Consider the following 26666-nt stretch of genomic DNA (forward strand, 5'->3'; position numbering starts at 1 on the left):
GAGCATAGAGCCCTGTAGACCACAATGACCCAAAATAGTGCCGGTGCCCCCCAACACACACTGTAATTTAACATTTTAAAAACAAGAACATTGGTCTATCATGTTGGCAAAGAACCCCAAATTATTAGAAAGAATATTCTTGATGTCACACAGGCAGATAAAACAAAAGTAACTCCACAAGGTAGTTTACTTTTACAAAACAGAACAATGATCTAGCCTGGGCAAGCAACTACATGGGGTGAGCAACTAAAAACTTTATTTTATCCCATAGGCAGGAGTTCAACCTTGTAATCTGATGTTGTTGGTGTAGCTTTCATATTAGCTACAGGACATTTTCTCTCGTTTTATTTAGGGGCTTAAGATTCCCAAATGATAAAGGAGAATTCCAGTCCATATTTGGGTACCAACTCTTCGCTGTATACCAAACTAGACAATGGTGGAAAAAGGATGTACTTAGCTGATAGTTTCTTTCTTTTCTTTTTCTTTTTCTTTTTTTTTTTTTTTTTTTTTTTTTTTTTTTTTTTTTTTTTTTTACTATATTTACAGTTTCCAGATAAGAGAACAAGTTGAATCTAACAGAAAATAGTAAACAAAGCAACCAAAATAAACATCCAGTGTTCTGGAAGTGTACCAGACCTCGTGAATTGAAGAAAGTTTAGATAAACTAAAAGAAACTAGAAATTGGCACATGGAAATCTAGACTGAGGATTTAGGGTTTCTTCCTGAAGGCAGTAGAATCATGTGGATTAAAATGTTTCAGACCAACCACAATGAAAATGAAGTTTGGAAGAAAAATCTTTCAGGTTAATAGAAGGCTTTTGCAGGGTTTGCATTGCAGCTGGTTCAGGGTAGTGACTTGAGGAGAGAAGCCCGAACGAGATGTGCTGTGAGGATACAAAGATGGTACTGGGTTCTGCACTCTGAGTCATTGAGTAGATGTTACATACCACTTGGCTGGTGAAGGATAGAGAAAGAGCAAGGAGGCAGGAGATGTGTTCTGTTCTGTGTTCATTGAGTTTCAGCCGCCTGAAGAGTGTCCACCTACACACAGGTGAGCGAGGAGGTGAATGAGTCTGACCCTGAAAGGATAGTTCTGCCTTAAAGATTATAGAGAAAGGAGGCCCCAGTACATTATGTGGTTATATGCATGCCCTGTGAAGAGGTGGAAGTGAGGTAGGAAATTTGGGATAAGTGAGAAAAGCAGTAAATACTGAACCTTGAACAACATCACATTGGATGCTTTCTATCTTCCTTAAAGAAGGAAAACTCAAGGTATGAATTACAATCACTAAAAATAGTTTGCTTATCTTCAAATCTAACAAGCACATATTTTTAAGTGATTGTTAAACTGTATTATAACTTTTCATTCTCATAAGCGAATATGTACATTGTTAGCTGGGCAGTGGTGGTACATCCTTTAATTCCAGCACTCAGGAGACAGAGTTAGGTAGATCTCTGTGAGTTCGAGCCCAGCCTGGTCTGCAGAGTTAGTTCCAGGACAGCCAGGGCTACACAGAGAAACTCTGTCTTGAAAAATAGAAGGGAAGGAAGGAAGGATAAAGAAATTGTTAGTTTTGGTAACCTTTCCTGGGATCCCAAAGGCCATTAACATTATTCTGTTTCCATGAAAGTTGGAGGTACCTTTATCTTTCTCCTAGCATAACCTTTGCATACTCTTAACATCTTTCTCTTAACCTACTTCTCTGCACCTTTGCACACGAAGCCAGCCGGGTGGATCTCCTTTTCCGTCATTGTTTCTCCACTCATCCTTAAATCTAGAACTCTTTTCTTTTGGCTCTTCTTATTCCAGTGATGAGGAGGAGGGGTTGCATAGTAAGTAAGCTAATCTGGTGTCTAGTGGCTCTTCTTCAGAGTCTGGCTAGCTTTTAAAATGGAATAGGCTTTGGCTCCTGCCTTTAATCCCAGTACTCAGGAGGCAGAGGCAGGCAGATCTCTGAGTTCAAGGCCAGCCTGGTCTACAGAGTGAGTCCAGGACAGCTAGGCTACACAGAGAGACCCTGTCTCAAAAAACAAAACAAAGCAAAAATGCTATAGACTTGTTAGTAAAAGAATTAAATTGTCTTAGGCCTTTTGTTTCCTGTTCCCTTTAATGCTCTCTTCTATAAGGCACTTGACTGCATACCTTTGCAGATTGATTTTGCTGAGACCAGTTTTTTGCCTCTGTTATCTACTAACACTGATTGTTCCAGTGACCTCCCAGTGCCAGCACAGGAATCCTTCCAGAGCACACCTCAGGCCTAGGGCATGTGTTCTCATCCCACTTGGCCCTCTGTAATATGACTTTTCATTTGACTGCTTCCATTTTAATTTCTATTATCCATTTTTCTCTGTCTTCTGGGACAGATAACCTGGCTATCTATCAATGATATCTAAAAGTTTCTCTTCCAGTCTTTTTATATAATTGAAATACAAAAACTGTGAGATTAGATCCCACAGATTAGGAATTGGGAGTTAAGTATTTTCCTTAGGTTTGTTCTTCTAAATGCTATGTTATGCTGCACTCCTCTCGATGAGTTACAGGTTCAAATTAGTAAGTTCTTTGTAACACTAGTATGGAATGTTTTGAGAAATCAGATTTAGTAAACTTGAAGTACAGTGAGTCCTTTTTTATTAGAAGATCAGGGCTTCTAGAATATTCTGAAACTTTTAGGAATTTTTTTAATTTAAATTTATTTTTAAAAATTTATTCACTTTACATCCCATTTATAGCCCCCTCCTTCCTTGTTTCCTCCCAGTCCCACCTCCCCCCCCCCCACTCCCCTTCCCTAGTCCTCCTAGCCCCTACCAACTGACCCCAGCCTATCAAGTCTCATCAGGACTGCCTGCGTCCTCTTCCTCTGTGGCATGGAAAGGCACCCTACCAGGGGAAGTGATCAAAGTACAGGCAACAAAGTCCAGGCAAGGACAGCCCCTGCTCCCCTTAATAGGGGACCCATATGGAGACCAAGCTGCCTGTTGGCTGCATCTGAGTAGGCAGACTTAGGTCCACTCCATGCACGGTCTTTGTTTGGTGCATCAGTCTCCAATGGCCTCCTTGGGCCCAGATTTGTTGGCTCTTTTGGCCTCCTTATGGAGCTCCCCTCTGGATCCTTCTAGCCCCTCTACCCCTCACCCATAGGACTTCCTGCGCTCTGCCCAGTGTTTGGCTGTGAGACTCAGCTTCTGCTTCGATCCCCTGCTGCGTAGAGTCTTTCAGAGGACAGCTATGATAGAGTTTTATGGGGAAACTTTCTATTAGGAAGTAGTGAATTGTTGTTAGAACTAATGTGAGTATCTAACACTTATGTCCATGCCATTTTCCTTCCACTTGCCGATCTGAAGTTGCAGCGACATGTAAAACTTAATGTGGCTACCATTTCACATTGTCTTTTAAAAGAAAGTGTCTTTGGCACAGAGGTACTGTTTAGTTTTAAATGGTAGCCTCATCAGTATTCAGTGTATTTTTCACTATTAAAAAAGGTACTTGGCAAAGAAACAATGAAATATTTACATTGTATCCCTTGTAGTAGGCAGAAAGGTGCAAAAATTGACATCACCTTTGAGTGTTCAGAAATTCTTAAATCTCTGATCCAAAATATTGATAGTATAGGGAATAGACAGATTATGGCAAGAAACCAAAACCTCAATAAAACATCCTTATTACTAGAAGAAATTGTACTACCAGAACATTACTGGTCTCACTAGAATCTTAAAACTATAGAAGCAAAGTCTTGAGTCCATTGTCTAACATTTCTCAAACCATTCATTCAGTCTGAAAATGTCAGTGAGATTAATGAGGAGGGAGTAGTCAAATGCATTAAGAAGCTTCCTTAAGCAGTATTTAATATGCTATACTTCCCAGATTTATTAATTAGGAAGCCACAATAATGTATAATGCCATCTATACTCCACGAGACTCTTGTTTGTTCCATAGACCACATTTTGTTGTTATCTAGTCAATGGTTGCAGCCCAAAACCCCTAGGTAAATAGTAGAATAGGTCTGCATGTTATTTTATATCTTAAAATAAAAATATGGAAATGTTTCTTTTCTGTATGATGTGCATGCAAGTTTACCATAACTTTTCTTAAGCTTTTTAGTGCCATTTCTAGTATATTCTTGTAAATGTCAGTTACTGAAAATGAGTCCATTGTAAGTAGTTTAGCTTGTTTTTTGTAATGCCGGCCAAAAAATGGTAGGAAGTACTCTGGTGTCTTCTGGTAATCATGAGCCTTTCTCCTAGGGTGTTTGTTTTGTTTTCATAATAAAAAGAAGGGGAAAAACTTTAAAATATATATATGGTTGAAATGTTATTTATCTGCAATAATAGTCAATGAGTTAATGACGTTTATTTTCTTGTTTGTAGTTTTGTCATGGAAATGACCCATGTTATCTTATACCCTTAAAGTCTCTACACATCAGGAATTTCAGAGGCACTAATTTTGGTGGTAGTGGTAAATTAATCTTTTTCCTCCAGTCATAGTAACTGAAATAAATTCTTTTTCAGCAATAAAAACATTGGGAACTCTTAGAATTGCTGCCATAGATTCTCTTGGTACCTAATCACACATGTATTTAGTTTTTATTTGTTCCGCCGACATCAACCAGTAGTCTTTTGTTTGTTTGTCTTGTTTTGTTTTTTTCTTGGCCAAGTTTTTTGTTGGGTATTTTTCTACAATATGAACTTCTTTTTTATTTTGTACAGTTTACTAGAGTGGTAGCTTAATGGGTTGCATAAATGTGCAGTGCAATCCTGCCGGCACTAGGAAAATTCAGTGTTTGTGTCACTGCAGGCTTCTGGGCAGGAAAAATTGTAAAGCCATTGTTTTAATCCAGTCTCTTGTTTTAAAGCTTAATAAAGTATCATAGACTAAAATGTTTATAGATTCTTAAATGTTAATAGATTTTTATAGATGCTTAAAATGCTTATAGGTCACAACTAGATTCTGCAGAGTTGGGAGACAAATACTTCTTTGTTAAAAGTGATAGAGGAATCCCAAGCCGTCAGGCACGGGAAAACAAATTTTGAACAGTTCCTTCACTGTTTAATTTACTTTAGTCCTAAAAGTTACAATTTCATATTTAAAATGTAGAACAGATTTGAGGTTAAACAAATTGAGAATGGCAGTAATCTCATTTGTGGAGTATTTTCAAATCTCTCTCAGATTCAAGTTTTACTCATAATAACACCAGAGACTCCCAAAACCAACCTCAAAGAATGAAGTGTGTGTGGTTTCTCCACATGATAATTAGTTATATAGGAGTTAGATATAAGCGATAAATGATCTCATTAAAAACTAAAAACAACTCACCTTTGTACTTGAGGTTTTGCTCACTTCTAAATTCTCAACAGTAGTTCAGATTTTTCTTGTTTAAATAGTAGTTCTTATTCGTTTATCTATTTACTCATATTAGTATGTTTTATAGAGAAATAACTCTACTGTCCTCCTTTTCTCCTTGCTATCCTGTTACCTCACGTATCCTTGGAATTTTACTAATGTGGTTCCACTTCTGTTAAGGGAGGAGGAAGAATGCATCTGCCTCATTCATTTTATCACTGACAACTTGAAAAAGACGTAATAGTTTGGCACCTCACATTTCCCACTTAAGGAACTGATCTGGAGAAGTCTTTCCCATACAAGAGGTGCAGCCAGTTCTCTGTTCCCTCTTGGTCACTAATCCATTTTTCAGGAATTGTCAGGAGACTATCAGATAATATTTTCCTGATATATATCAGATAATGCGCCAATATAAATGGGATCAGGAGTAAAACCTGGAACATTTATTTTCTTCTTTCATATTCTTTGATAACATCTCAGAATGATGGCCCTTGGGAACTAAGCATTCATTAAAAACCAAAGGTAAAATGTACTTCACCTGTACCTAAGCATAAAAACTATAATGTTGTCAGTTATCAGATCCTGGATTAAATTTACTTTCTTCCTTTCTCTACTCTAATTTCAAGGTTCCCAGTTTAATTTCTCCTCCTAAACTTTGTAAGGAAGAGGCGCCGTGCACTGACTTTCAGAGACTTTGTGCTTCTTACCTATGAACTTTTAGGTCACATATCTACCATCAGGACAAGATCTTTGTGTGCTAAACTTACCTGTATGGTTTTTGTTTTCCAGATTCAAGGCACTTCCACAGTACCAGTGCTAACCTGACCGAGAGGTACGATGCATTTAATTTCTAGCTCCTTTTTCCAAAATGAAATGAAGACAATAAAAGGAATCTTACCATGTGTAATTTAATATTCTAATATTCTTTGAGCTAACCCAGGTTCTGGCTTCCATGAATTGCAAGTGTGAAATAATTAGAAAGTGTTTTATGATAAATGCTTTATCTATCTTTTAAAACACACTCAATCACTTTATACTCTTATTGTCTTTATGATAAAGATGGCTATTTGCTTTTATTTATATAAAGTATACTTATACTTAGCATTATACATTTCTATAAACTTAGCTGTAGAGATTTCCAAATTTTGAATAAACTTAATACTTTGCTTCATAGTGTGCAGTTCTTTCATCTTCTTAGCTTTTTTAACCTTTAAAGCTTAGGGTAGGTGATATAGTTAAGTGGTCATGCTTAACATGCATGAGGCTCTGGGTTCTATCCTTGTTCCAAAAAGAAAAACCGTGTAGTATATATATCTGTCCATGCAAAATTGAGGTTTTCTTTTTCTTCCTCCTCCTCATTTTTTCCCCCCTTAATACTAAGGAACAGCCCAGGGACTTGTGCGTGCTAATTAAGTGTTCTAGCATTGAGTTTCATTCCAACTTGAATTTTTTTTACTTGACAGCACACACAAAATCCCCATTGATTCATCATTTATGATTCTCTGTGTTTATGAAATTAAACATTGTGATTTAGACAGCACTTTCTTTTTTAAAATTTTCATTATATTTATTTTTTACATATCCACTTACATTATTACACATAAAAGAAAAACTACATATGGCAGGAAAAACCGTGAAACAATTAGAAATTATATTAATGTTAACATTCATAGTGATTTGGATATTTGTATTTAGCAAACTTGAAAAAAAAATCTTTCCTACATTGGTGAGTCTAAAATTCTGAATGAAAATCAATATCTATCATATCTCATCAATATTAACTTAAAACATCTATCTAGATCTGAAAACATCTTACCTCCTAAACAACTAAGCTTAATTATAAAACTAAACTATGTGTCTTTAACCCCATCAGAGACTTGAGAAGGAATATAACTTAATTCACCTGAGTGAACTGGAAGTGCAGATTAGCAGCTTCCAAGATGAAAAAAATGACAGACAATTTACTGCCTGAACAGTCACCCAAAACTCTATAATGTTGGAGCATCATTTTCAGCCTTCTGGCCTAATATATCTGACAGACGTATTTGCGAGGCAGGAACTATTGAGGACTTCCTTACCAAGTGTCTTGGCAGAGTTTGGACATTGACTCTATCTGCATCCAAGCTTGGCCATTTTTAGGCAGAATTCTGTCTATGGTAGAAGCAAGGACATTTTGCCCAGTGGCTTGTTTGCCACCACATTTGAAGCCATCTCCATAAGGAGGTTCTTTGAATCTTATCATCTTCTTTGAGATAGGCTAGGTATTGCCAGAAGTTAACCTGTCTTGTTGTCAAAGAATCTTTAAAATAATTTTTAAAAGCATCTTTAAATTCCATATTCTGTAGGTCTCTGAGGCTTTTGAAGACCTTATCAGCTATTTTACCTTATATATCTATAGAATCATATCTATCTGTTAAACCTAGGATATATATTCTAATTTTGATGTGTTGGTATAGAATTCAAATTTAAGATTATTCTCCATACACATTATATATATTTCTACACTAATATGAGATATTGTGTCCATCCAACTTAATTATAATACACAGTCTACTTCCATTACCTTGAAAGTGGTATTGCAGACTGTTTAGGATAATTAAGTAATACAAGTTAACTGTTAGTTGATCAAATTATGGTCATGTCAATTACTAGACAGCATTTTCTTTGGAGCACCATCTCCCAAATAATGACATAGAGACTTTAATTAATTACAAAAGCTTGGCCTTAGCTAATTGGCTTGTTCCCAACTAGCTCTTAGCTTAAATTAACCCCTTTACAATTAATCTGTGTTCTGCCATGTGACTTGTTACCTTTCCTCAGTCCTGGCACCTATTTCATCCTCCAAGTCTTGATAGTGGCTCTTCATGCCTCAAATTCCTTCCCAGAGGTCCTATCTCTTCCAGAAGTCCCACCTTCCTTCTTGCCTTTGCCATAGTTCATTCAGCTCACCCGCTCTCTCCCTCCCCCCCCCCCCCGTCACTCTCACTGTCTTGCTCTTTCTTGCTCTCTCTCTCTATATATATATATATATTTTTTTTTTTTTCAAATTCAGATTACCTCTCAATTGTTATCCCCTCACTTGTATCTTCCGGAGCTCACCCTCCCTCCCTCTTCCCTATTCCCCTCCTCTAGACCTCTGACAGAAGGGGACCTCTTCCCCTACCACATGAGATCATAGCCTATCAGGTCTCATCTGGATAGCCTGCTTCCCCTTCCTGTGAGTTCCGCCAGGCCTCCGCACCAAGGGGAAGTGATCAAATTGGAGGTACCAGAGTTCATGTCAGAAGCAGTTCCTGCTCTCCCTACAACTGTGGAGAATGAGCTGTTCATTGGCTACATCTGAACAGGGGTCTAGGTTTACTGCATGCGTTGTCCTTGGTTGGTACAACGATTTGTGCAGGCCCCCTGGGTCCAGATCCACCAGCCTTGATGGTCTCCTACCCCAATCATAAGGTTAGGGAAGTGTATCTTTGCAAAATATGTTGCAGGTGCTGAATAACAAAATCAAAGTCCACACAGTACTCAGCTGTCTGGTGGTACAAAATTAACAATTGAATATACAAAGACACCCTTCACACAGTGTATAGAAAGATCACCCCAACAATTTGGTATCACTGGATTTCTGATTATTTTAAGTTGCCCTCCTTCTCATAAAGATTTCAGTTGTGATTATGACCTGGAGCCTTTCCAGTGAGTATTTCTCTTTATGCTGCTTTCATATCTTTGATCTTTCTTTCTCTAGAGCAGTGGTTTTTCTGCCATTTCTCTTAAGAATGGACGTCTTTGTTTATGACCATCACATATATCAAGAAAGCTGTAGAGGTCCTTTTATGGCTCTGCTTAACAAATATGTTGTAAAATGACTGCTGTAAAATACCCAAGCAAATTGCGTAGATGAGTTCTTTGTCCTTATAATATATTATTTATTTATTTAGGGCCCAGTATACGTTAAGGATATCCACTATTATAAATTTCCTAAAAATCAAAACACATCCAGATTAGATGAACTTAAATTTCATGCAGATTTCTTGAACAAATAGACCCGTAATTTTGGATCTCTAGAGATCCCTGGAATGAATCTGTCTACATTTTGTCTAGAATATGCTTATTCTTCACCCCAAAGTTGTACATAGCTTTCTGGATGGGAGCAACTCGTTGGTAGGCCTAAAGAATAGAAAAGATGTGTGTCCTCTGCTCTCAATGGGTTTGTCGTAAGATTCTGTCTTGCCATCTTTCTCAGCATGTTCCCTGCCATCCATCTATGAATGTCCTTTCAATCAAAGAAGTCAGTATACCCAGTGCTATTGTTTATATTTAGTTCCAGATTTGTTTACGTAATATATGAGAATATTAAGTAGCCTGCTTCTTACTCAGCCCACCATTTAACTTTTCTAATCCTGAGAAACATCTTTTTGTTTCATTCAGTATAACAGAAGAAAACTACAATTTCCTGCCACCCAGCCCCTCCAAAAAGGATTTTGAAGTGAAGAGTGGAACAAAGGTTAGCCGCACCTTCAGCTACATCAGGAATAAAATGTCCAGCAGCAAGAAGAGCAAAGTAAGTATCTTCTGGGCATTCCCTGCATAGCCACGTCAGTCGGTCACCGGGAAGGAAGCATGTGCACCTGAGCAACTCCTGGGTATCAATGGGAATAACTTCAGAACTACTTTGAGTCCAGTGCAAGCAGCAGCCAGAAGTGCTGCCAGTTTTACTACATGCCAGAAGTTGCCCGTGCATCAGTTGGCTGAATCCTTTCAAAAGCCCTGCTGCTATAGGTCTTATCTCCCTTCCTTAGGGAGTGCCTATTCAATGTGGAAAAGAGGTTCACAGCCCAGTCTTTCACCTCACCCTACACACTGAACCGTACGCAAAAATTATTTAATCGGGTTAAAAATCCAATAGAAGGACTTGATCTAAAGATCAAAAGCAGTGTGTGTGTGTGTGTGTGTGTGTGTGTGTGTGTGTGTGTGTGTGTGTGTAAAATAGGTATAGAGGGAAGAAAATTATGCTTCAGAAAAATTACAAGAACTTTGAAGGCTTATGTAGATCTATTTCTACTTAGGAGGATTTGTTGTAGATCCTCTTTAATGCTTAAGAAGTTAAATTAAGATGCTTAAACCTGAGGCTAGGGAGATGGCTCAGCACTATCCAGAGGACCTGGGCTCAATTCCCAACACCTACAGGATGACTGGCAAAGATATTCAACTTCAGTTTCAGAAATCCAATTGTAGTTGTTTGCTCATTACAGAATTCTATAAAATATACAATTAAGAAATAAATCTATAATAACCCCATCTATATTCTCAATATTTTGATTTATGTATTTTTAGTACTTTTGTGATATGTCTTAGAAAGAAGTTAACTCTTTTATACTGATTACTAATTGTAAACCAAAGCTATTTTCCTTTCAAACAAGTGAGGGAAACACTGTCCCCTCACCTCCCCTGCAGTCTTTATACTTACCTGTAACCATCTATCTGCATATACAAAGAAATAAGCATATGAAGATATAGTCAGTTAAGGGACCTCTTGAAAAGAATCCTGAAATATATCTTCTGTACATTGTACATATAAATGTATGCACAGAAAAAGGTCTGTGTATACATTTATATTGAACTCAATAGCATTCTTATAAAAATGTATCCTTTAACACTCCTTCATTGCTGGTGGGAATGCAGTCTAGTGCAGCCACTTTGGAAAGCTATATGGCACTATCTCAGGAAGCTGGGAATAGGGCTTCCTCAAGACCCAGCTATTCCACTCCTTGGAATATACCCAGAAGATGCTCCAGCACACAACAAGAAAATTTGCTCAACCATGTTCATAGCAGCCTTATTCATAATAGCCAGAACATGGAAGCAGCCTAAATGTCCCTCAGTAGGAGAATGGATAATGAAACTGTGGTACATTTACACTATGGAATACTACTCAGCTATTAAAAACAAGGAATTACTGAAATTTGTGGACAAATGGATTGAACTAGAAATGATCGTAATGAGTGAGCTAACCCAGAAGCAGAGAGACTCAAATAGTATATACTCACTTATATCTGGACACTAGGCCAAGGAGTTTGTCTCATGAAAGTCTTTACTTACCAGGAAAATGGGATAGTGGTGAGGACACCCTAAGGTGGGAGAAATATAGGAGATAGGGAAATAGGTGGATCCAGAGGGTCCTAGAAACCTACAAGAAGAACACTATCATGGGCAAATCTGGGCCCAGGGGTTCTGCTCGATCTATGGCACCAACCAAGGGCAATATGTACAGTCATCATCAAACCCCTACCCAGACCTAGCCAAGGGACAGAATATTCTCCACAGTTAAGCGGAGACTGGGGACTGACTTTCACACAAACTCTGGTGCCCCTTATTTGGCCATGTCCCCTTGATGGGGAGGCCCGATGGCACTCGGAGGAAGGATAGCAGACTACCAAGAAGAAACTTGATAACCTAGCATCATATTCAAGGGGAGGAGGTCCCCATCAGTCACAGTCATAGAGAAGGGGAATGGGGTGAAAGCGGAGGGAGGGAGGAATGGGAGGATGCACGGGATGGGATAGCAATTGAAATGTAATATGAATGATTTTATTTTTCAATAAAAAAAAAATGTATCCTCTTTTAGCTACCATACTTTGGGGTAGTCCCTGTGCCCAGGAGCAGTTGGCCAACACAAAATGAACTCATGGTGTTTTTCTTTCATTTTGCTTTGTTTTGGAATCTTTGTCTTACTGCTCTTTTACTTACTTGTTTTGATTTTGGCTTTTGTGTTTTTGAAGGGTTTCTTGGGGTTTTGGCAGATTTGGAGGGATTGGTGATAGTTGTTGTTGAGAGAGAGAGGGAGAAAAAGGTAGAGAAGTGGGGAGATCTGGGAGGATTTAGGGAAAAGGGAAGATTTGTTCAAAAATTTTTTTCAATTAAAAAATGTGTTCTCTTTTGTCTGACTAAGCTTTTCAGACCTTACTTATGTGAACTGTTAGAAATTTTACTAAACATATTAGCTGTCTGTATGGCAGACAGATTACCTGATGTAATCAGCTCTTTAAGGAGGAGCAAGGGCTTACTTTGACTTCAGAGGTTTCAGCCTGTGTCCACCTACCACTGTTGCTTTAGGCCTGTGACAATAAAGTGCCCGTGGTGAAAGCATCTTCTGGAGGGGAAGCAAGGAGAGAGTAAGGGGCTGGGGCCCCATAACCCCTTCCAAGGGCACATACCCCAGTAAGTTCTTTCCAGTAGGTCCCCACTTCCTCTGTATTCCACCATCTACACAATGTGTTATAGCGTAGGGGACAAGCACAAGGACTTTTGGGGTACATTTACTATCTGAGCCACGACTCCAGGTTTTGTAAATAAAGTCTCCTTTTCCAAGTAGAAGTTTGGTCATTACTTTTCGGTTTTTTACCCCACAAAAATCTTACACCAAAGTCTGCTTTTTCACCACCTTTCCTCTCAAATGCAGAATGGAGATACAGTCTAGGAAGTCATTTCTAGCCCAACCGGGCACTTGGGAGGCAGAGGCAAACAGATCTCTTAGTTCAAGGCCAGCCTGGTCTACCAAGCGAGTCCCAGACAGGCAAGGCTATACAGAGAAACCCTGTCTCAACATACCCACCCTCCAAAAATCATTTCTAGCCCAATTATGTATTTAAATGTTGCCTTCATTCTTGGCTTAGATCTAAAAAAATATACAAGAGGTCAGGAGAATTGGATACATACTGTATTCCACGTACTGGCAACAGCAGAACCTGCATATTTTGTTTAGCTTGTTTGCTTGGTCAGTAGCTTCTGTTAACAAAAGAAAATTCCATTGGGGAAACTAGTCACATATTATTGAATGGCTTCTCTGCTTAGTGGTCTGTAATACTCAGTCTTGACCTTGAAAATGAAGTGGTCTGGTTTGTATGAATTCAGAAAGTTTCTGTTTTTGTTTTGCTTTTAAAATGGAGTCTTAAACACACACATACACACACACACACTACTAAAACTATCTAGTCAGTAGAGATTCTCTTTTCTCCACCTCTCCAGTTGCATGACTTTTAAATCCACATGGTGGCAGCAACAGAGAGATTGCTGAGGGGGGTCATACAGACAGCGAAGAAGATAGTGTGGGATCAAACTTAGAAACTGGAACTAAACCTGTAAAACAAAATCTCACCCCAACTTCCGTACTCTACAAACTAAAGGACAATAAAGTGCTTGAAGTAACAAGGCTGGGTAATACACAGGCAGGGCTGCATGTGGTCTGACCTCCCACACATGTCACCTGTCACTATATACTTATTTTTCAGCAAAATCTATTACCAAGTAGTTTCTTTTTCCTTTTTATTTACCTCAAAGCACTATAGTTAGGTAAGAGGCAGGTGATGAGATGGGACAGGAAAAAAAGGTACCTGTGTTAGAGTCAGGTCAGGCATCACCATTAAAGAATCAGTTTACCTCTTGCCTCTGCTCTTCTCCTTAGTCAAAGTGACAACACTCTTTTGCAATTGGCTTGGTTCCTCTTTCAGACTTGACTTCAAGATTTGATCTTTAGGGGCTGTTCTGTCTCCAGCAATGGAAAACTCCAAAAACTGCAAATTCATAACTCTGCAGATTGTGGTATAGTTCCCTTTAACGGGTGTTTGCAAGTGCTTTAGTGGCCAGGCATATTAACATGTCATCTTTCTAGTTAGTGGTTGTTAGCTAACTTTTAAATAAGGCTGCTGCAGAACACTGTGACTTTGTCAGTACAGGCAGAGGTAATGAGAAAGAGATAGTCATGTGTCCACTCTAATGCACAGTAATGAATATCAACCTACTCTGCTTCCTGACTATTGGATGATGTTTCCCATTTGTTTAAAAAAGAAAAAACTGAAAATGATAGTGTAGATGTCACTAATTTTTCTACAGAAATGATGAACTTTCATATCTTTAAATCTGTTTGGGGTTAGTTGTTTTTCTTTTCCTTCTCAGTGCTGGGGATTGAGTGAAGGGCCCTGTACATATTAGACCAGTGCTGTAACCAACGAAGCACCTACCACGTGCTGAGGTTAGTAGTTTTTTTCATGTGTTAATGAGAGGCCCTCTAATCTTGTGTCATTCAGCTACTAATTAATATAAGCATACTTTCTTTTAAGGAAAAATTTAACAGCTTAATGACTATTATAATAAAATAATACATCTAAGTTGTATCTGCGTACAGCTAAGAAAGTTTCTCTTTAAGCATGGTGTCCTTATCTGTGAAAATACAGTTGTAAACATGTTTGTTATCCCACATGTTCAGCTGTGACTGCAAACAGTCTTTGGGCACTCAGAGTAGCCAAAGTGAGCTATTAGACAGTGAATGGTACACAGCCATAGATAATGTGCTGCCCCATAGTGCCAAGTTTTTTTGTATGTAGTTTTTATTATATAAGGAATTTAGTTACCAAGCCTGCATATGTACCTCAGTAACTTTCAGAAGTTGCCTGATATATATACTAAATGCTTTTTAGAAAGTTGGGAGACCTAAACAGGAAGTGTAAGAGAAAGATGGGCAGTTTCTCCTTTTGTCGTATTGTCTTTGAGTGGCAGTACTGTTTCCTGCTAAGTAAACTGTGTTTATTAGACATGTGTTTAAGTACTTGCATACATAGTGCTCACCTTCATAAAGACCATAATCTTTAAACCACTAGTTGTCTTTTTCTATTAAGTGCTCATTTTTACAAGGACAGCTAGAAGACCATAGAAAAATTTTAGACCAATTCCTAGACTGATTCAAAGTCTGTCTGAGTAAAAAGAACTAACTTTCTCCCCGGGTAATCCACTTGCAAACTCTAGTGTCTGTGCCACATAAATGAAAGAACTATACCAACATCCTCCCCAAGGTACCTACTCATACTAGGTACTCGTAGTTGTCCACAGTACCCTGACTTCTAAAACAATTTCGGAAAATGAAAATGTATTTACTTTCGTAGGACCCTAGTGTCCTTATGACCAATCTCATCCATTTTTAAATGCCATTCTTTTTCACAGCCTAATTAAAGCATGTACACAATGGTTAAATATAGATATGTTAAATTTAAGAATGATAACCAGTCACCATTTTACCATAATAGGCAACTTAGCTAAAATATTTTCTCATAAAACTTGGCTTTTTATGTAATTAGGAATTTGTTTTTAAGTACATGTACCTTTAACTTACAGCATTGCACGTGGCCTCAATCCTTGCCATATTTCCCATTCTGTAATATAAATGCTGTCCACACATGCATTTGGGAGTTACTTCAGTTTTCTTTCATTTCCTGTGTTTTTTAGAGTAGGGTGGTTATCTTTACCAGCAGCATTCAAATAGTTAAGACTGTCTCAAGGAAGCAAGCAGCCTCAACCCTCCCCTCGTGCTCTTTCTCAACCAGTCTCTGGCTTCCTCTTATGGTTTGCTTAATGGCAGCTCTGAGCTACTGAGCTGTCTGCCCTGCCGGCATGAGCGCCTCCTGTGAGAGAACATTTCCTGGCATGGGGGTCAAATCATGTCGGTAAAATGGGGTCGGCTTCCCGAAGTTCCTCTCATAACAGTGCGATTCACAGGACTAAAACATGGGCAGGTAAGAGCCAGACCTCTACAAAGCAGTAAATTATTACAACAGGAGGAGGCCATGTAGAGTTTGTTGTTTTGTCTTTGTCCTTGGGGGAGCTGGTCTGGATTACTATAAAGGGTGAGAAAATAGATCATTCTTATCTAAACAACACTGCAGTTCTTCAGAGAATAAGCTAGCTGCCATAGAAAGTTGTGGATGTTGTGTTTGTGTTTTTGTTTTTGTTTTACCATTGGTGTATGCTTTTAACCTTCAAGCAAAAGGGGGGAAAAGATGGTTTTTAAGTTACCAACTTATATATAGAAAAATCTGAAGCAAAATATTAGTTAAAGGGGTGATTTGGATATGCTCAAGGTGTGGTAACTTAAGTTCTATGCACTTTAGCAGTTACTAATTTTGCTCAGAAGAGTTTCCTGTTTTGTAGAGTGGTTTTCCTCCATCCTTTCTGTTGTTTATAGTTTTAAAAAGCGTCAGTTTGGCTTTTGGAGTTTTGTTATATAGAATTTCATGAGAATCATAGATTTTATAAATATCCTATTTCATGTATTGTGTGGGCCCTGAACTTTAGAAAATCAGAAGATTTTAATTCCTATTTTTGGGGTACTTTTCATTGCTCTTAACACTTTGCAACTCAAGGAACCACACCAGCCTTTTTACAGTAAGTGTGGTTAGTGAGAACTGAGGTTTAGTCATCCAGGACTGCATCAGCTTCAGTTTAAACAGTTGCTGATCTATGCACCAAAATGTATTATTAGATATCTCGAAGCCTCAGTCTCCTCAGGTACAAAATGGAGATAATTAGAACTGCAGTCCATGGCCTTTTCCCAAGAAAGTACATGTTAGTCACTTGTTTCAGTGTCTGGCATATAATAACTATTCATCGTTTTGAGTGTCGTTCATTATCCTCTCTGTTGTAAAATGGGGAGCATGATGCCCCTCTGCCCGCTGAATCTATCTAGATAATCTCTACTGGTGGCACTGAGGAGTAACGTTTAGTAATTGTCATGGTCACTCACTTTGAGAAGCTCATTTCTTGGGTATTTTTTTAGATTGGAGTATAAAACAGTAGGTAAAATTCACCTCTATGAATTGTAGCTCTTCATGATTTAGTTAGTTTGTTGTTAGCCAGGTGAGCACCTAGGATAGTGGCTAGGCCTGTAGTAAACATGAGGTGAATGTCAGGTCTTATGCGTGAGGGGCAACCATAGTGCAAGAAGAAAGCCTCACTGTGAAAATTAAAGACAGCAGGTCTTTGGAAGCCTTGCCCTTCCATCCAGAGACAAGGCCTGCCTTCCTGTCTCAGTGGGCTTTGGGGCAGAGGAGTGAGCAGCTAAGCCTTGGGAGTTCCCTACCCTGGGTCCCCTGTCTTTTGAGAGGAAATGGGTGCTTTGCAGCAAAGAAGGTGGTTTTGGGAAGGGTCCTGCAGTGGCTTTCTTGTCTTTTCTGTACCTTGTGTTTTCCGTGCTTTGCTCCACTGTCCTGCTGCTCCTGCGATATTACCTCCTCCTGCCTCAAGTCAAAATTTCCTTTCCTTCACTACAAAAGATTGTGTTGAGTTAGGAGAGCAGTAAGCTGCTAACACTCACTTTTCAGTGAGGTATAGTCACTATCATGTATTAAATGTTATACTTAGTATGTGCTAGGCTTTGCATGTATTTCCCCTTCTTACTAAAAACAAAAACAAAACTATGAATGGGCAGCTATCCCGTTTTGCATATGAGCTCACTGGGGCTCACAGAAATATTTGCCCACAATCCCACTATTCAAGGAACTTAGAACTGAATTTATTCTTAACCTCTGTGCAGTTTTCTGCACTCCTCTCAGTGGCTTCTCTGTCACCATTTGAACACTGAACCAAAATTAATATCTGATAACTAGCAAAATCTGTATATCTGGGGTTATTTCATAGTTCTGATACGAGAAAGGAAGAAAAGTATTGTAGTTACTCAGGGACATACATGTGGTGTGTAAAAGTTAGAGAGGAACCTCACAGAGCTTCTTAAACTGACACTGTTTTTCTTCCTCAAGCTGATCCCAGAATTAATACCGTCCTTCCGCACCCTTTCTAAACCGATCCTAAATTCAGTGCTTCTTGCTACTGCCTCTACCCTGTGTCTTAGTATAAACAACCCCCAATGACTCAGTTTTTCTGTGAGAGAGTGCATGTTTGAAAAGTAATAAAATGTTATTTTTAATAAATAAAATGTTAATTAATAAATATAAATTCATAAAACATAGTTCTTCGTTTCTGTCCACAGTAGGTGCCACCACTTGCCATCTGTGTGTCCAGGTGAGGGGAAGCCCTCCAGGACTCAGATAACTATTGATTCTTCTCTTTGGCAGGAAAAGGAAAAGGAGAAAGATAAAATTAAGGATAAGGAGAAAGAATCTAAAGAGAAGGAAAAAGATAAGAAGACTCTTAACGGGCACACTTTCAGCCCCATTCCTGTTGTGGGTCCCATCAGCTGCAGCCAGTGCATGAGGCCTTTCACCAACAAAGACGCCTACACATGTGCAAGTAAGAGATGTGCTTCTTCCTCCCATCAGAGGAGGCATTCTTGCCTCAAGAAACCTGGTTTGTTTCTAGTCTCCTATGCCTCCCACCCCGATCTGTTCCTCATTTATGTGGGGAAGTAACTCTTGTGTGTATTTTTCTTCTAGTTTTAACTGTGTAACACAAAATTCGTATTTCTTTCACACATCTCTAATTTCCAGTTCTCCGCTTATAAAACACCCCCTGTTGCCAGAAATCCGGGAAATCAAAGCAATGCATAGCCTTGAGCCTTAGAGCCACCCAGGCCCTTTGTCAGATCATGTGCACTTATTTTTGTACATTCACACACACGTGCATGCACTTTAGAGATTCAAACTCAGGCCTGGCATAGGAAAGCAGTCTAATTCCTTGGGAATATGATCCAGCCATTTGTCAGCATTATAGCTTGATAGCTACAAGATGAGAGTGTCTGCATGTGCACGTACGCTCCATGATTCTAGTACAGGATGTAGATAACACGTGTCTGTGTCATAGCTACAGCTGCAACACAAAGGCAGCCATAGAATTAGCAACAAAAATGGCTCTGTTCTAGTAAAATTTTATTTACAGACACTGACATTTAAATTTTTACATGCCATGTCATACTCATCTTTTCAGTTTTATTTCAACTATCCAAAATATAAAAGCCATCCATGGCTCATGGACTGCAAAATCAAGTAGCAGGCCAAATCTGGCACACATACTATAATTTGCAAATGTGCTTTAAGGTAATATTTCTCAAAACTGTATCAGTGTACATGTGGAAAGTAATTATATTTGTAAAGCATGCCAACGTAAAACAAGGAAGCTGCTTTATTCAGAGGCGAGCATACTGGAAATCAGCCACCATAAGCCCAGCACAGTCAGGCAGGCTGTCATGGTTTGTCTCATGTGGCTAAGTCACATACAAGACACCATGATGTCTTGTTTTCAGTCATTTATTGTGCATAACGGGCAATCTGTTACTCAAAATAGCACTGAAATTAAAGTGCTGAGAGTTTATATGGGCAGATTTAAAATTTGGGCTTACCTTTTTTTTTTTTAATACAAAAGAGGCATGAAGCTTCAACTAGCTAAGAACCTGTAGCCTGTCTTACCTGAGTCTCCCAGCTGTTGTAAGAATAAAATTTTTAAAAGGCTTGGCCACATACATAATTGTAAAACTAATGTGAAGAATATGCTATATTCCCTAAAGTAACCTATAGCCCTATTTGTAAATCAGTTTGCATTCCTTTAGGCAAAGATCATACTTATTATCAATATCCTCCATATCTGACTTAACAGAAAATTGAGAACTTCATCACACAGTACTAGGTTACTGAGTTTCAGGTAAGCTTTAGGAAGCAAGAGACCAACTCTATCCAGTGTGTCCAGTGTCTTCACAGTGATTTCCTCTCAGAACCCAGGTTCCAACTAGGGCTCTTTTCTGCAGTGTTAAATGTCAGCACCTTTGATGTTTGTCCATGAAACAGTCTACATGTCAGTACTGGCATTAATCTAGTTGCCTACCACAGAAGTCAATAGCACCTTTAAAGAAACAAAAATGCATTATCTGTCATTAAAACGTTTTTAGATATTAACCTGAGCATTTAATGTTAAACCTGCTTTCATTTTGCACTGTACTTAATAAAGAGCACACTGTAATGATCAAGCCCCAGGTTTGCCATTCTATTTTCTGGTAAATTATTAGCATGGTTGGTAATGCCCTTGATCCACAGCTTCTAGAAAGAGTTTGTGTAGCTGTCATTTTCATTTTATCTAATGTAAACCAAGGTATTTATCACAACACGATGAAGGTGAGCGGATGAAGAGCAGTATTGCTGGCCCATTTGGTAAGAAGCACCTGTCCTCCCTCAGTATATATGTAAAGTGAAGCCAGCTAGCATAAATACCGAGGGAGGCACCAGTGTATCAGCTATATGGAGACTGTTTCTCGCTTTAAGTTAAGAGCTCATATTAATTACTTTTCTCATGACAGAGCACCTGACAGAGCATCATAAAGAGAATGTTTTGGCTGTAGTTTGAGTCCATCATGTACAGAAGGCATGGCAGGGTGGTGGTGACAGGAACCTGTGGAAGAGGCTTCTTGGTCATGCTAATGAGGAAGCAGAGAGGCAGGTGTCACTCCAAGACCCTCCCTAGCAACCTATGTCTACATTTCTGCTACCAGAGCACCGTGTTCCAAAGGTTCTGTAGGCTCCTAAAATAGTGCAGCCGGGTGAAGACCAGTGCGCAAAACATGCTGGGGGCACTATTCATATACAAGCTATAACAGAAATCAATAGAAACAAGAGCCCAGTGTCTGGGAACTTACTTCACTAATAAAGCATTTGCCTACCATGTATAACCTGAGCTCAGTCCCCAACAGTGGGAGAAAAACAGCAGTCAAAATTTATTTTTGTGGTTTTTTTTAACATTTTTACATACACATTTATATTATTACACATGTATAAAATAAACTACATACAGCAAAAAAGAACCACAAAGCAATCTGGAATTAATGTTACATTCATAGTGATTTGGCTATTTGTATTTGGGAACCTTGAAAAAAACATCTTTCCTATCTTGGTGAGTCTAAATTTCTCAATGTAACTCAATATCTATCACATCTCTATTAACATAAAACATCTAGACCTAAAAACATTACTCCCACTGAGCTTAATTGTAAAACTAAAATATCTGGTCTTCAATCCCATCAGAGACTTTTCTGTTCTAACGTATTATTTTATATATTCCTTTCTCCCTTATGAAAGTGCCTTTACTTACTTGGGAATCATTAATGTCAGAAAAACATTAAAAAGCTACAGTTGTTTGAAAAGTTCATATAGTGTATCTTGAATACATTCACATGTCCCCAGCTCCTCCCTTAATCAACTACCCACCCCTTCCTATCAAACTTTGAGATTTCTTCCTGCCCCCAATCTAGTCCAGTTTGTGTTGCCAAGCTAGTCTGACATGTGGTCTGTCTACCAGGGATCATCATATCATTAAAGAAAACTGATTATCTGTCTTCCAGGAGTTACCACGTGCCAACAGCTTCTCAGTTAGTGGTGGGATTTCATGCCCATCTTGGCCCCTCTATGCTTGTGTGCCTTGAGCTTCAGAGATCTTGTGCATGATTACAGAATCACTCTGAGTTTGTATGTGCAATTTCCCTGCTGTGTCCAGAAAACACTGTCTCCTTGAAGTTCTCTACCTCCTCTGGCTCTTACATTCTCTCCACCTCCTCTTCCAGGAATATCCCTGAGCCTTGTGGAGAGGGGTGTGATGTGTGTGCTCCATTTAGGGCTGAGCACCCCAGTCACTTACTCTCTGCTGCAGTTGAGTCTCTGTTAATTAAGGCCATAATTCTTGACTGGTAGTATAAAATTGATATTCAAGGAATTTCATTTTTAAAACAGACTGGACTGCTTTCTACTATAAAATATTAAAATACTGGGAAAACTATATATATACGTGTACACACATTTCATTAGTGTGTATTTTTTGTTGCTGTCACCAGATACCAATGCCAAACAACTTAAGGAAGGGTTTATTTTAGCTCATAGCTTTGGTAGTTTCTGACCGTTTTTCCTTTTATATGAGCCCTGTCCTATGAGATGGCATTGCTCACATTTAGGGTAAATTTCCCCAAATTCCTCATAGCCAATCCTTTTTTAGAAAGCTGTCTTTTTCAAGCTCCTAAGTTGAAAACATTAACTATCTCAAGTCTAGCCTTTGTCAAATTGACACCCAAATACAACTGCCTTACATCATAATATTCCATCCTTGGTCCCTAAAGGTTCACGGCTGACTCATAAAGCCAAGTATATACAATTTGTGTAGTCTTATGTTGTTTAGAAGTTCTAGGTTTCCTCAAAGACTCAAGGCAAACATTTAGCTATGAGCTCCTATAAAATTAAAAAGGAAATTGAATATTGGAAATACAGTGTCACAGAGTATACGTTCCCATTCAGAAAAATCAGTGCAGTGGAATAGCATGAAGGATTGAATCTACCAGGATCAATACCCAATATGGCAAGTGTTAAATCATACAGCTATTTGTCCAGCATCTGGGACACATAATGGCATGATGTGGGACCCAGAGTCTTGAGCAGCCTTGCCCTCATAGCATTACTGCTTGCAACCCCTGTGACCCTCTCATTAGGTCAGGCTCCACTAATTAACTGGGCCTTCCCTTGGTTGACAAAACATATTCCTAAGGTCTCCGTTGCATCCTTAACTTTACCTCCACAATTTTGGTGCATTGCCCTTTGAGTGGCTTCCTTCGAGGATCCCACCTCTGCTGTATGTTGGTGGATCTCTATGCCTCCCTTTGAGAACAGGGTAGAAAGCCCGTGGTTCCATAACTCTTGGATTCTGCTTATCTACAAAAACAGCACTATTGTAAATAAAGTCAAGGACCACCACAAGCTCAAACCGTAGCCAGGCTCCCTTGAAACATGGATGCCGGGGTCTCAGAGTGCACCTGAAGAAGCACTTTCCTAACAGTATGTCAGTGCCACCTTGTGCCTCAGATGCTTGACATATAGTCACAGGATTTAATGGTGGCCCTACAGAGTATGATCTTGATGAGCTTGGTCCAGGCCTTTCTTGGGACATGTTTTCCTAAGGTCAGCCACACAAGTACTTCTTAACAAGTAGTCCTGGAGTTCTCATCTCAAAACAATGTTTTCAAGTGAATTAAAACCTCTACACCCTAGAGTTCGGAATGGGTGGGGTCCAGCCAATTCCTGGATGTCTGTCCTCAGGATGTCTTTCCTATTCCTTCTTGGCTTCTTTTTAGTGCCTCTAATGTCTTCAGCAACTTCTCTTTCCATGGCCCCAGCTTTGCACATACTTCAAAACTTTCTGCCATGTTTTTTTGCTTACAACTGTCACTGGGGGAGGAGGGGTGGAGGAGAGAGATAGACTTGGTTATAAGCATCCAGAAAAGCCCACGCCACAGCCTGAATGCTAGGCTGCTGCAAATTTTCCTCCACTAAAATTGTTAGTCCATCACTTTCAAATTCAGCATTATAAGCAGCACCTGCTCAAAATACAAAGTTCTCTGCCACAGTATAAAATGTCCACAGTGTGCAGCTTATAGTATTGTTCTCACTCCTATCAGAAACCTCACAAACAGTGTTTTTTCACCTTTCCTATCAGTATTCTGGGTGTTTACACTCATAACAGAATCATCCACTAAATTACACTCAAATATCTGGGACCTCTGTGGGGCATCCCCAAACTTTCTCAGATGCTCACAAGCCAATTCTTAAAAGTTTCTACCCTATGAGCATATACAGGGGGAGGTAATCCCCCTCAGGAACAGTCATAGGGGAGGGGAATAAGGGGAAAATGGGAGGGAGGGAAGAATGGGAGGATACAAGGGATGGGATAACCATTGAGATGTAACAAGAATAAATTAATTTTTAAAAAAAAGTTCCTACGTGGTCAGGTTAGCCACAGCTCTCCATCCCAAGTATTTTTTTTTTTTACTTAGACTTTCATCTCCTGACAAATACCTGAGGAAAACAACTTAAAAGGCAGTAATTGTTTATTCTGACTTACAGTTTCAGTCCATCTTGTCAGGAAGGGTATGTCAAAGCAGAGCTGGTCACGTCATGGTGCCAAGGAAACAAGAAAACAATGGCTAGCTTTTTCCCTTTTTGTGTTATCTAAGTCCCCAGCCTATCAGATGGTATCATTCAAATTTATGGGAGCCCCACCTCACTCAGTAATATTGTGGAAATACTCATTATAGAGACAATCATTGTGTCCTCTCTCAATCCAGTCAAGCAGACAGTAAAGAGGCAGAGGCAAGTAGTTCTCTGTGAATTCAAGGCCAGCCTGGTTTACATAGCAAGTTCTAGGACAACCAGAAATACATCGTGAGACCCTGTCTCTGAAAAAAGACAAAAAGAAAAAGAAAAGGATGTTTAACAAAAGCCAGAAGTTGAGATTCCCAAGTAGAGCCAAGAGTTTTAAAGGCTAAGGGTATAAAAAAATTGCGTTCTAAGACCTTCTGAAGCAGCAACTCCTGGATCCTGATTGGAATTCTACTATGGATGAGTCTGGGATCCAGGCTTCTACCATCCTTATGTACTGGAATATATGAGCTAAGCAGTCGTACAAGATGTTTTGAGAAACCCCATTTAGGGATAGTGATACCACTAGGATCCCCAGCTAAAACAAAATATAGGACTACTATATTTTTTATGGACAACACAGCATACCCAGAACCTACCACAGAATGGGGTGGTGCAGGAGTAGGTTGCCTGTTGAGTCAAGCACTACAATTTAAAAATTAAGACAACAAAACTATAGATGCCATAGATGGAAGTAAACCAGTATTAGGAGCAATTAGCAGATATATAAGCAAAAGAGAAATTACCAACTTCATAAAATGAATAGCATCTGTATTGGAAGAACAGGATTCAACAGTTGAGTGGGCATAAAATTTCACTGAAGGATCACTGAGGGGAATTTTCAAAGATTCTAGCATATCTGTATCATCAACATAATCAGATTATATTTATTTACAAAAGGAAAAAGTGATGGCTTCTCTGATTTCCAGGAAATCTTTATGATTGCCAAGCTTCTCATATTTAACTCAATGATTATATGCTTGCGTGTCTTTAGTGGTGGTGGTACTAGGAATTGAACCTAGAGCCTCAACGTTTGCTAGAATACCACTGAAGTGTATTGCCAGCCCTAGTATTTAATCCTAAAAGTAATGAAAGTGGAGTGAGGTGGTGTATAGCTGTAGTCCCAACACCCCGAGGGCTGAGACAGATGGAGCACCGTGAACTCTAAGGCCAACCTGGGCTACATATATAGCAAGATCTTAGAAACCAAACAAGGGCTCACCAGATCACCTTCGAGACCCACAGGATAGGAAGAGAGTGTCTTCTGCCTTTCACACCTGGCATAATGTACACAAACTCCATAAGTTTGACTGTAATTTCTAAATATTTAGAAATAAAACAAGGGCTGAGAAGTTGCCTCCGTTGGGTAAAACAGTTGTCACACAGAAGACTTGAGCTGAACACTGAGAGACCACATAAATCCATGCACCCATAATCCCAGGGATTATGCAAAATAGGTAGAAACAGGAAAATCCCCAGAAATTTGTGGGCCCATGGCAAACAACAAAGCGACCCTGTCTTAAACAAGTAGCTTGCTCATGTTCTCTCCCCCTCCTCCCTCCCTCCCTTCTTTCCCTTCATTCCCATCTGTTCCCTTCCCCTCCCTTTATTCCTCTCCCTCTCCCTCTCCCTTCCCCCTTACACATACACATCCTCCTCTCTGACGGAAGCCGTAAAGCTTGTGTATGATCATGTGCCGCCTGCTTCATTGGGGGAAAGAGTGGTAGGACTAGAGGTTTACGAGCATTGGTCATCTTTCCAAAAGAATGAAGGTAATTGCCTGACTCTGTTGGCTTCCTGAAGGACAGAGCCTATAATGCGTATTTGTATATCTGAAGCCCCATCTCTTATCTTTGCAGGAAGCAGGAAATATGAGTAATCCGGTGACTCAGAATTCTTTGTCTTTTCCCTTCTCCCTAGCTCATGTTCAGGATCTTCCCAGTCGTCTCAGGAAATGTAGCATCCCTCCAGTTAGTCACCTACCTTCTAGGAAAACCACTGTGCATTTAGAAGAGAAAAGCTTTTTTTTCTGTTTAATAAACCCTGTTTTTCTGGCCACTGGGTAGAACTTCATATGCCAGACAGCTGTTCTATCAGGCCTTTACTTGTGATTTAGAAGGATCAAGTGTAGAGCAGGGTGGAGATGGAGAAGATGGTTTCCAATGACTTACTCCTGACATCTGCCACATTCATGTATCCATCTGCTTGCAGATTCTAATAGATTGGTAGGATAAACTTTTTAGTGAAATCACTAAGACCACAGGTTTACTCCTAGACCAGTATGTCAGACTAAATACAGTTTGGTGTGGAATAGCACGGAATTGTTAATGATCACAAGAAATAGTAAGCAACAGTCTACTTCTGGGTTTAAGAGAAAGCCTAAACCTCTGGTCAGGAATGTTGTAATGTAAATGAATTTAGCAGAAATCTTAGCAGGATTTTTTTTTCCTTAGTCCAAACTACACTCCTGGTCTAGGCTTAGTTGGAAATAAATGTCTTCGCAGTTCTTCCTTCTTCAGCATGTAAAGCTATCTTGAACAATCAACTGTTCTTTCTGGCTGCCACAAGTAATTTATTTTGTGGAAAGCTCAGTGGAGTCCTTCAGAATAAAGACA

General features: G+C 39.2%; 1 protein-coding gene across 9 annotated transcripts in view; it reads left to right on the forward strand.

Moving 5' to 3' along the window:
- Positions 1–26666, forward strand: part of AKAP13 (A-kinase anchoring protein 13) — a 281857-nt gene that overhangs the window by 217070 nt on the left and 38121 nt on the right. For all 9 annotated transcript variants that reach the window (XM_084801414.1, XM_084801408.1, XM_084801407.1 and 6 more), the window contains 3 exons: positions 6128–6170; positions 9764–9896; positions 18232–18406. In XM_084801414.1, coding sequence (XP_084657540.1) covers positions 6128–6170; positions 9764–9896; positions 18232–18406 — 351 coding nt within the window. The remainder of the gene's footprint in view (positions 1–6127; positions 6171–9763; positions 9897–18231; positions 18407–26666) is intronic.

The sequence above is a fragment of the Acomys minous genome (assembly GCF_964271855.1).
Source record: "Acomys minous genome assembly, chromosome: 2".
In the NCBI taxonomy this organism is placed as follows: Eukaryota; Metazoa; Chordata; class Mammalia; order Rodentia; family Muridae; genus Acomys; species Acomys minous.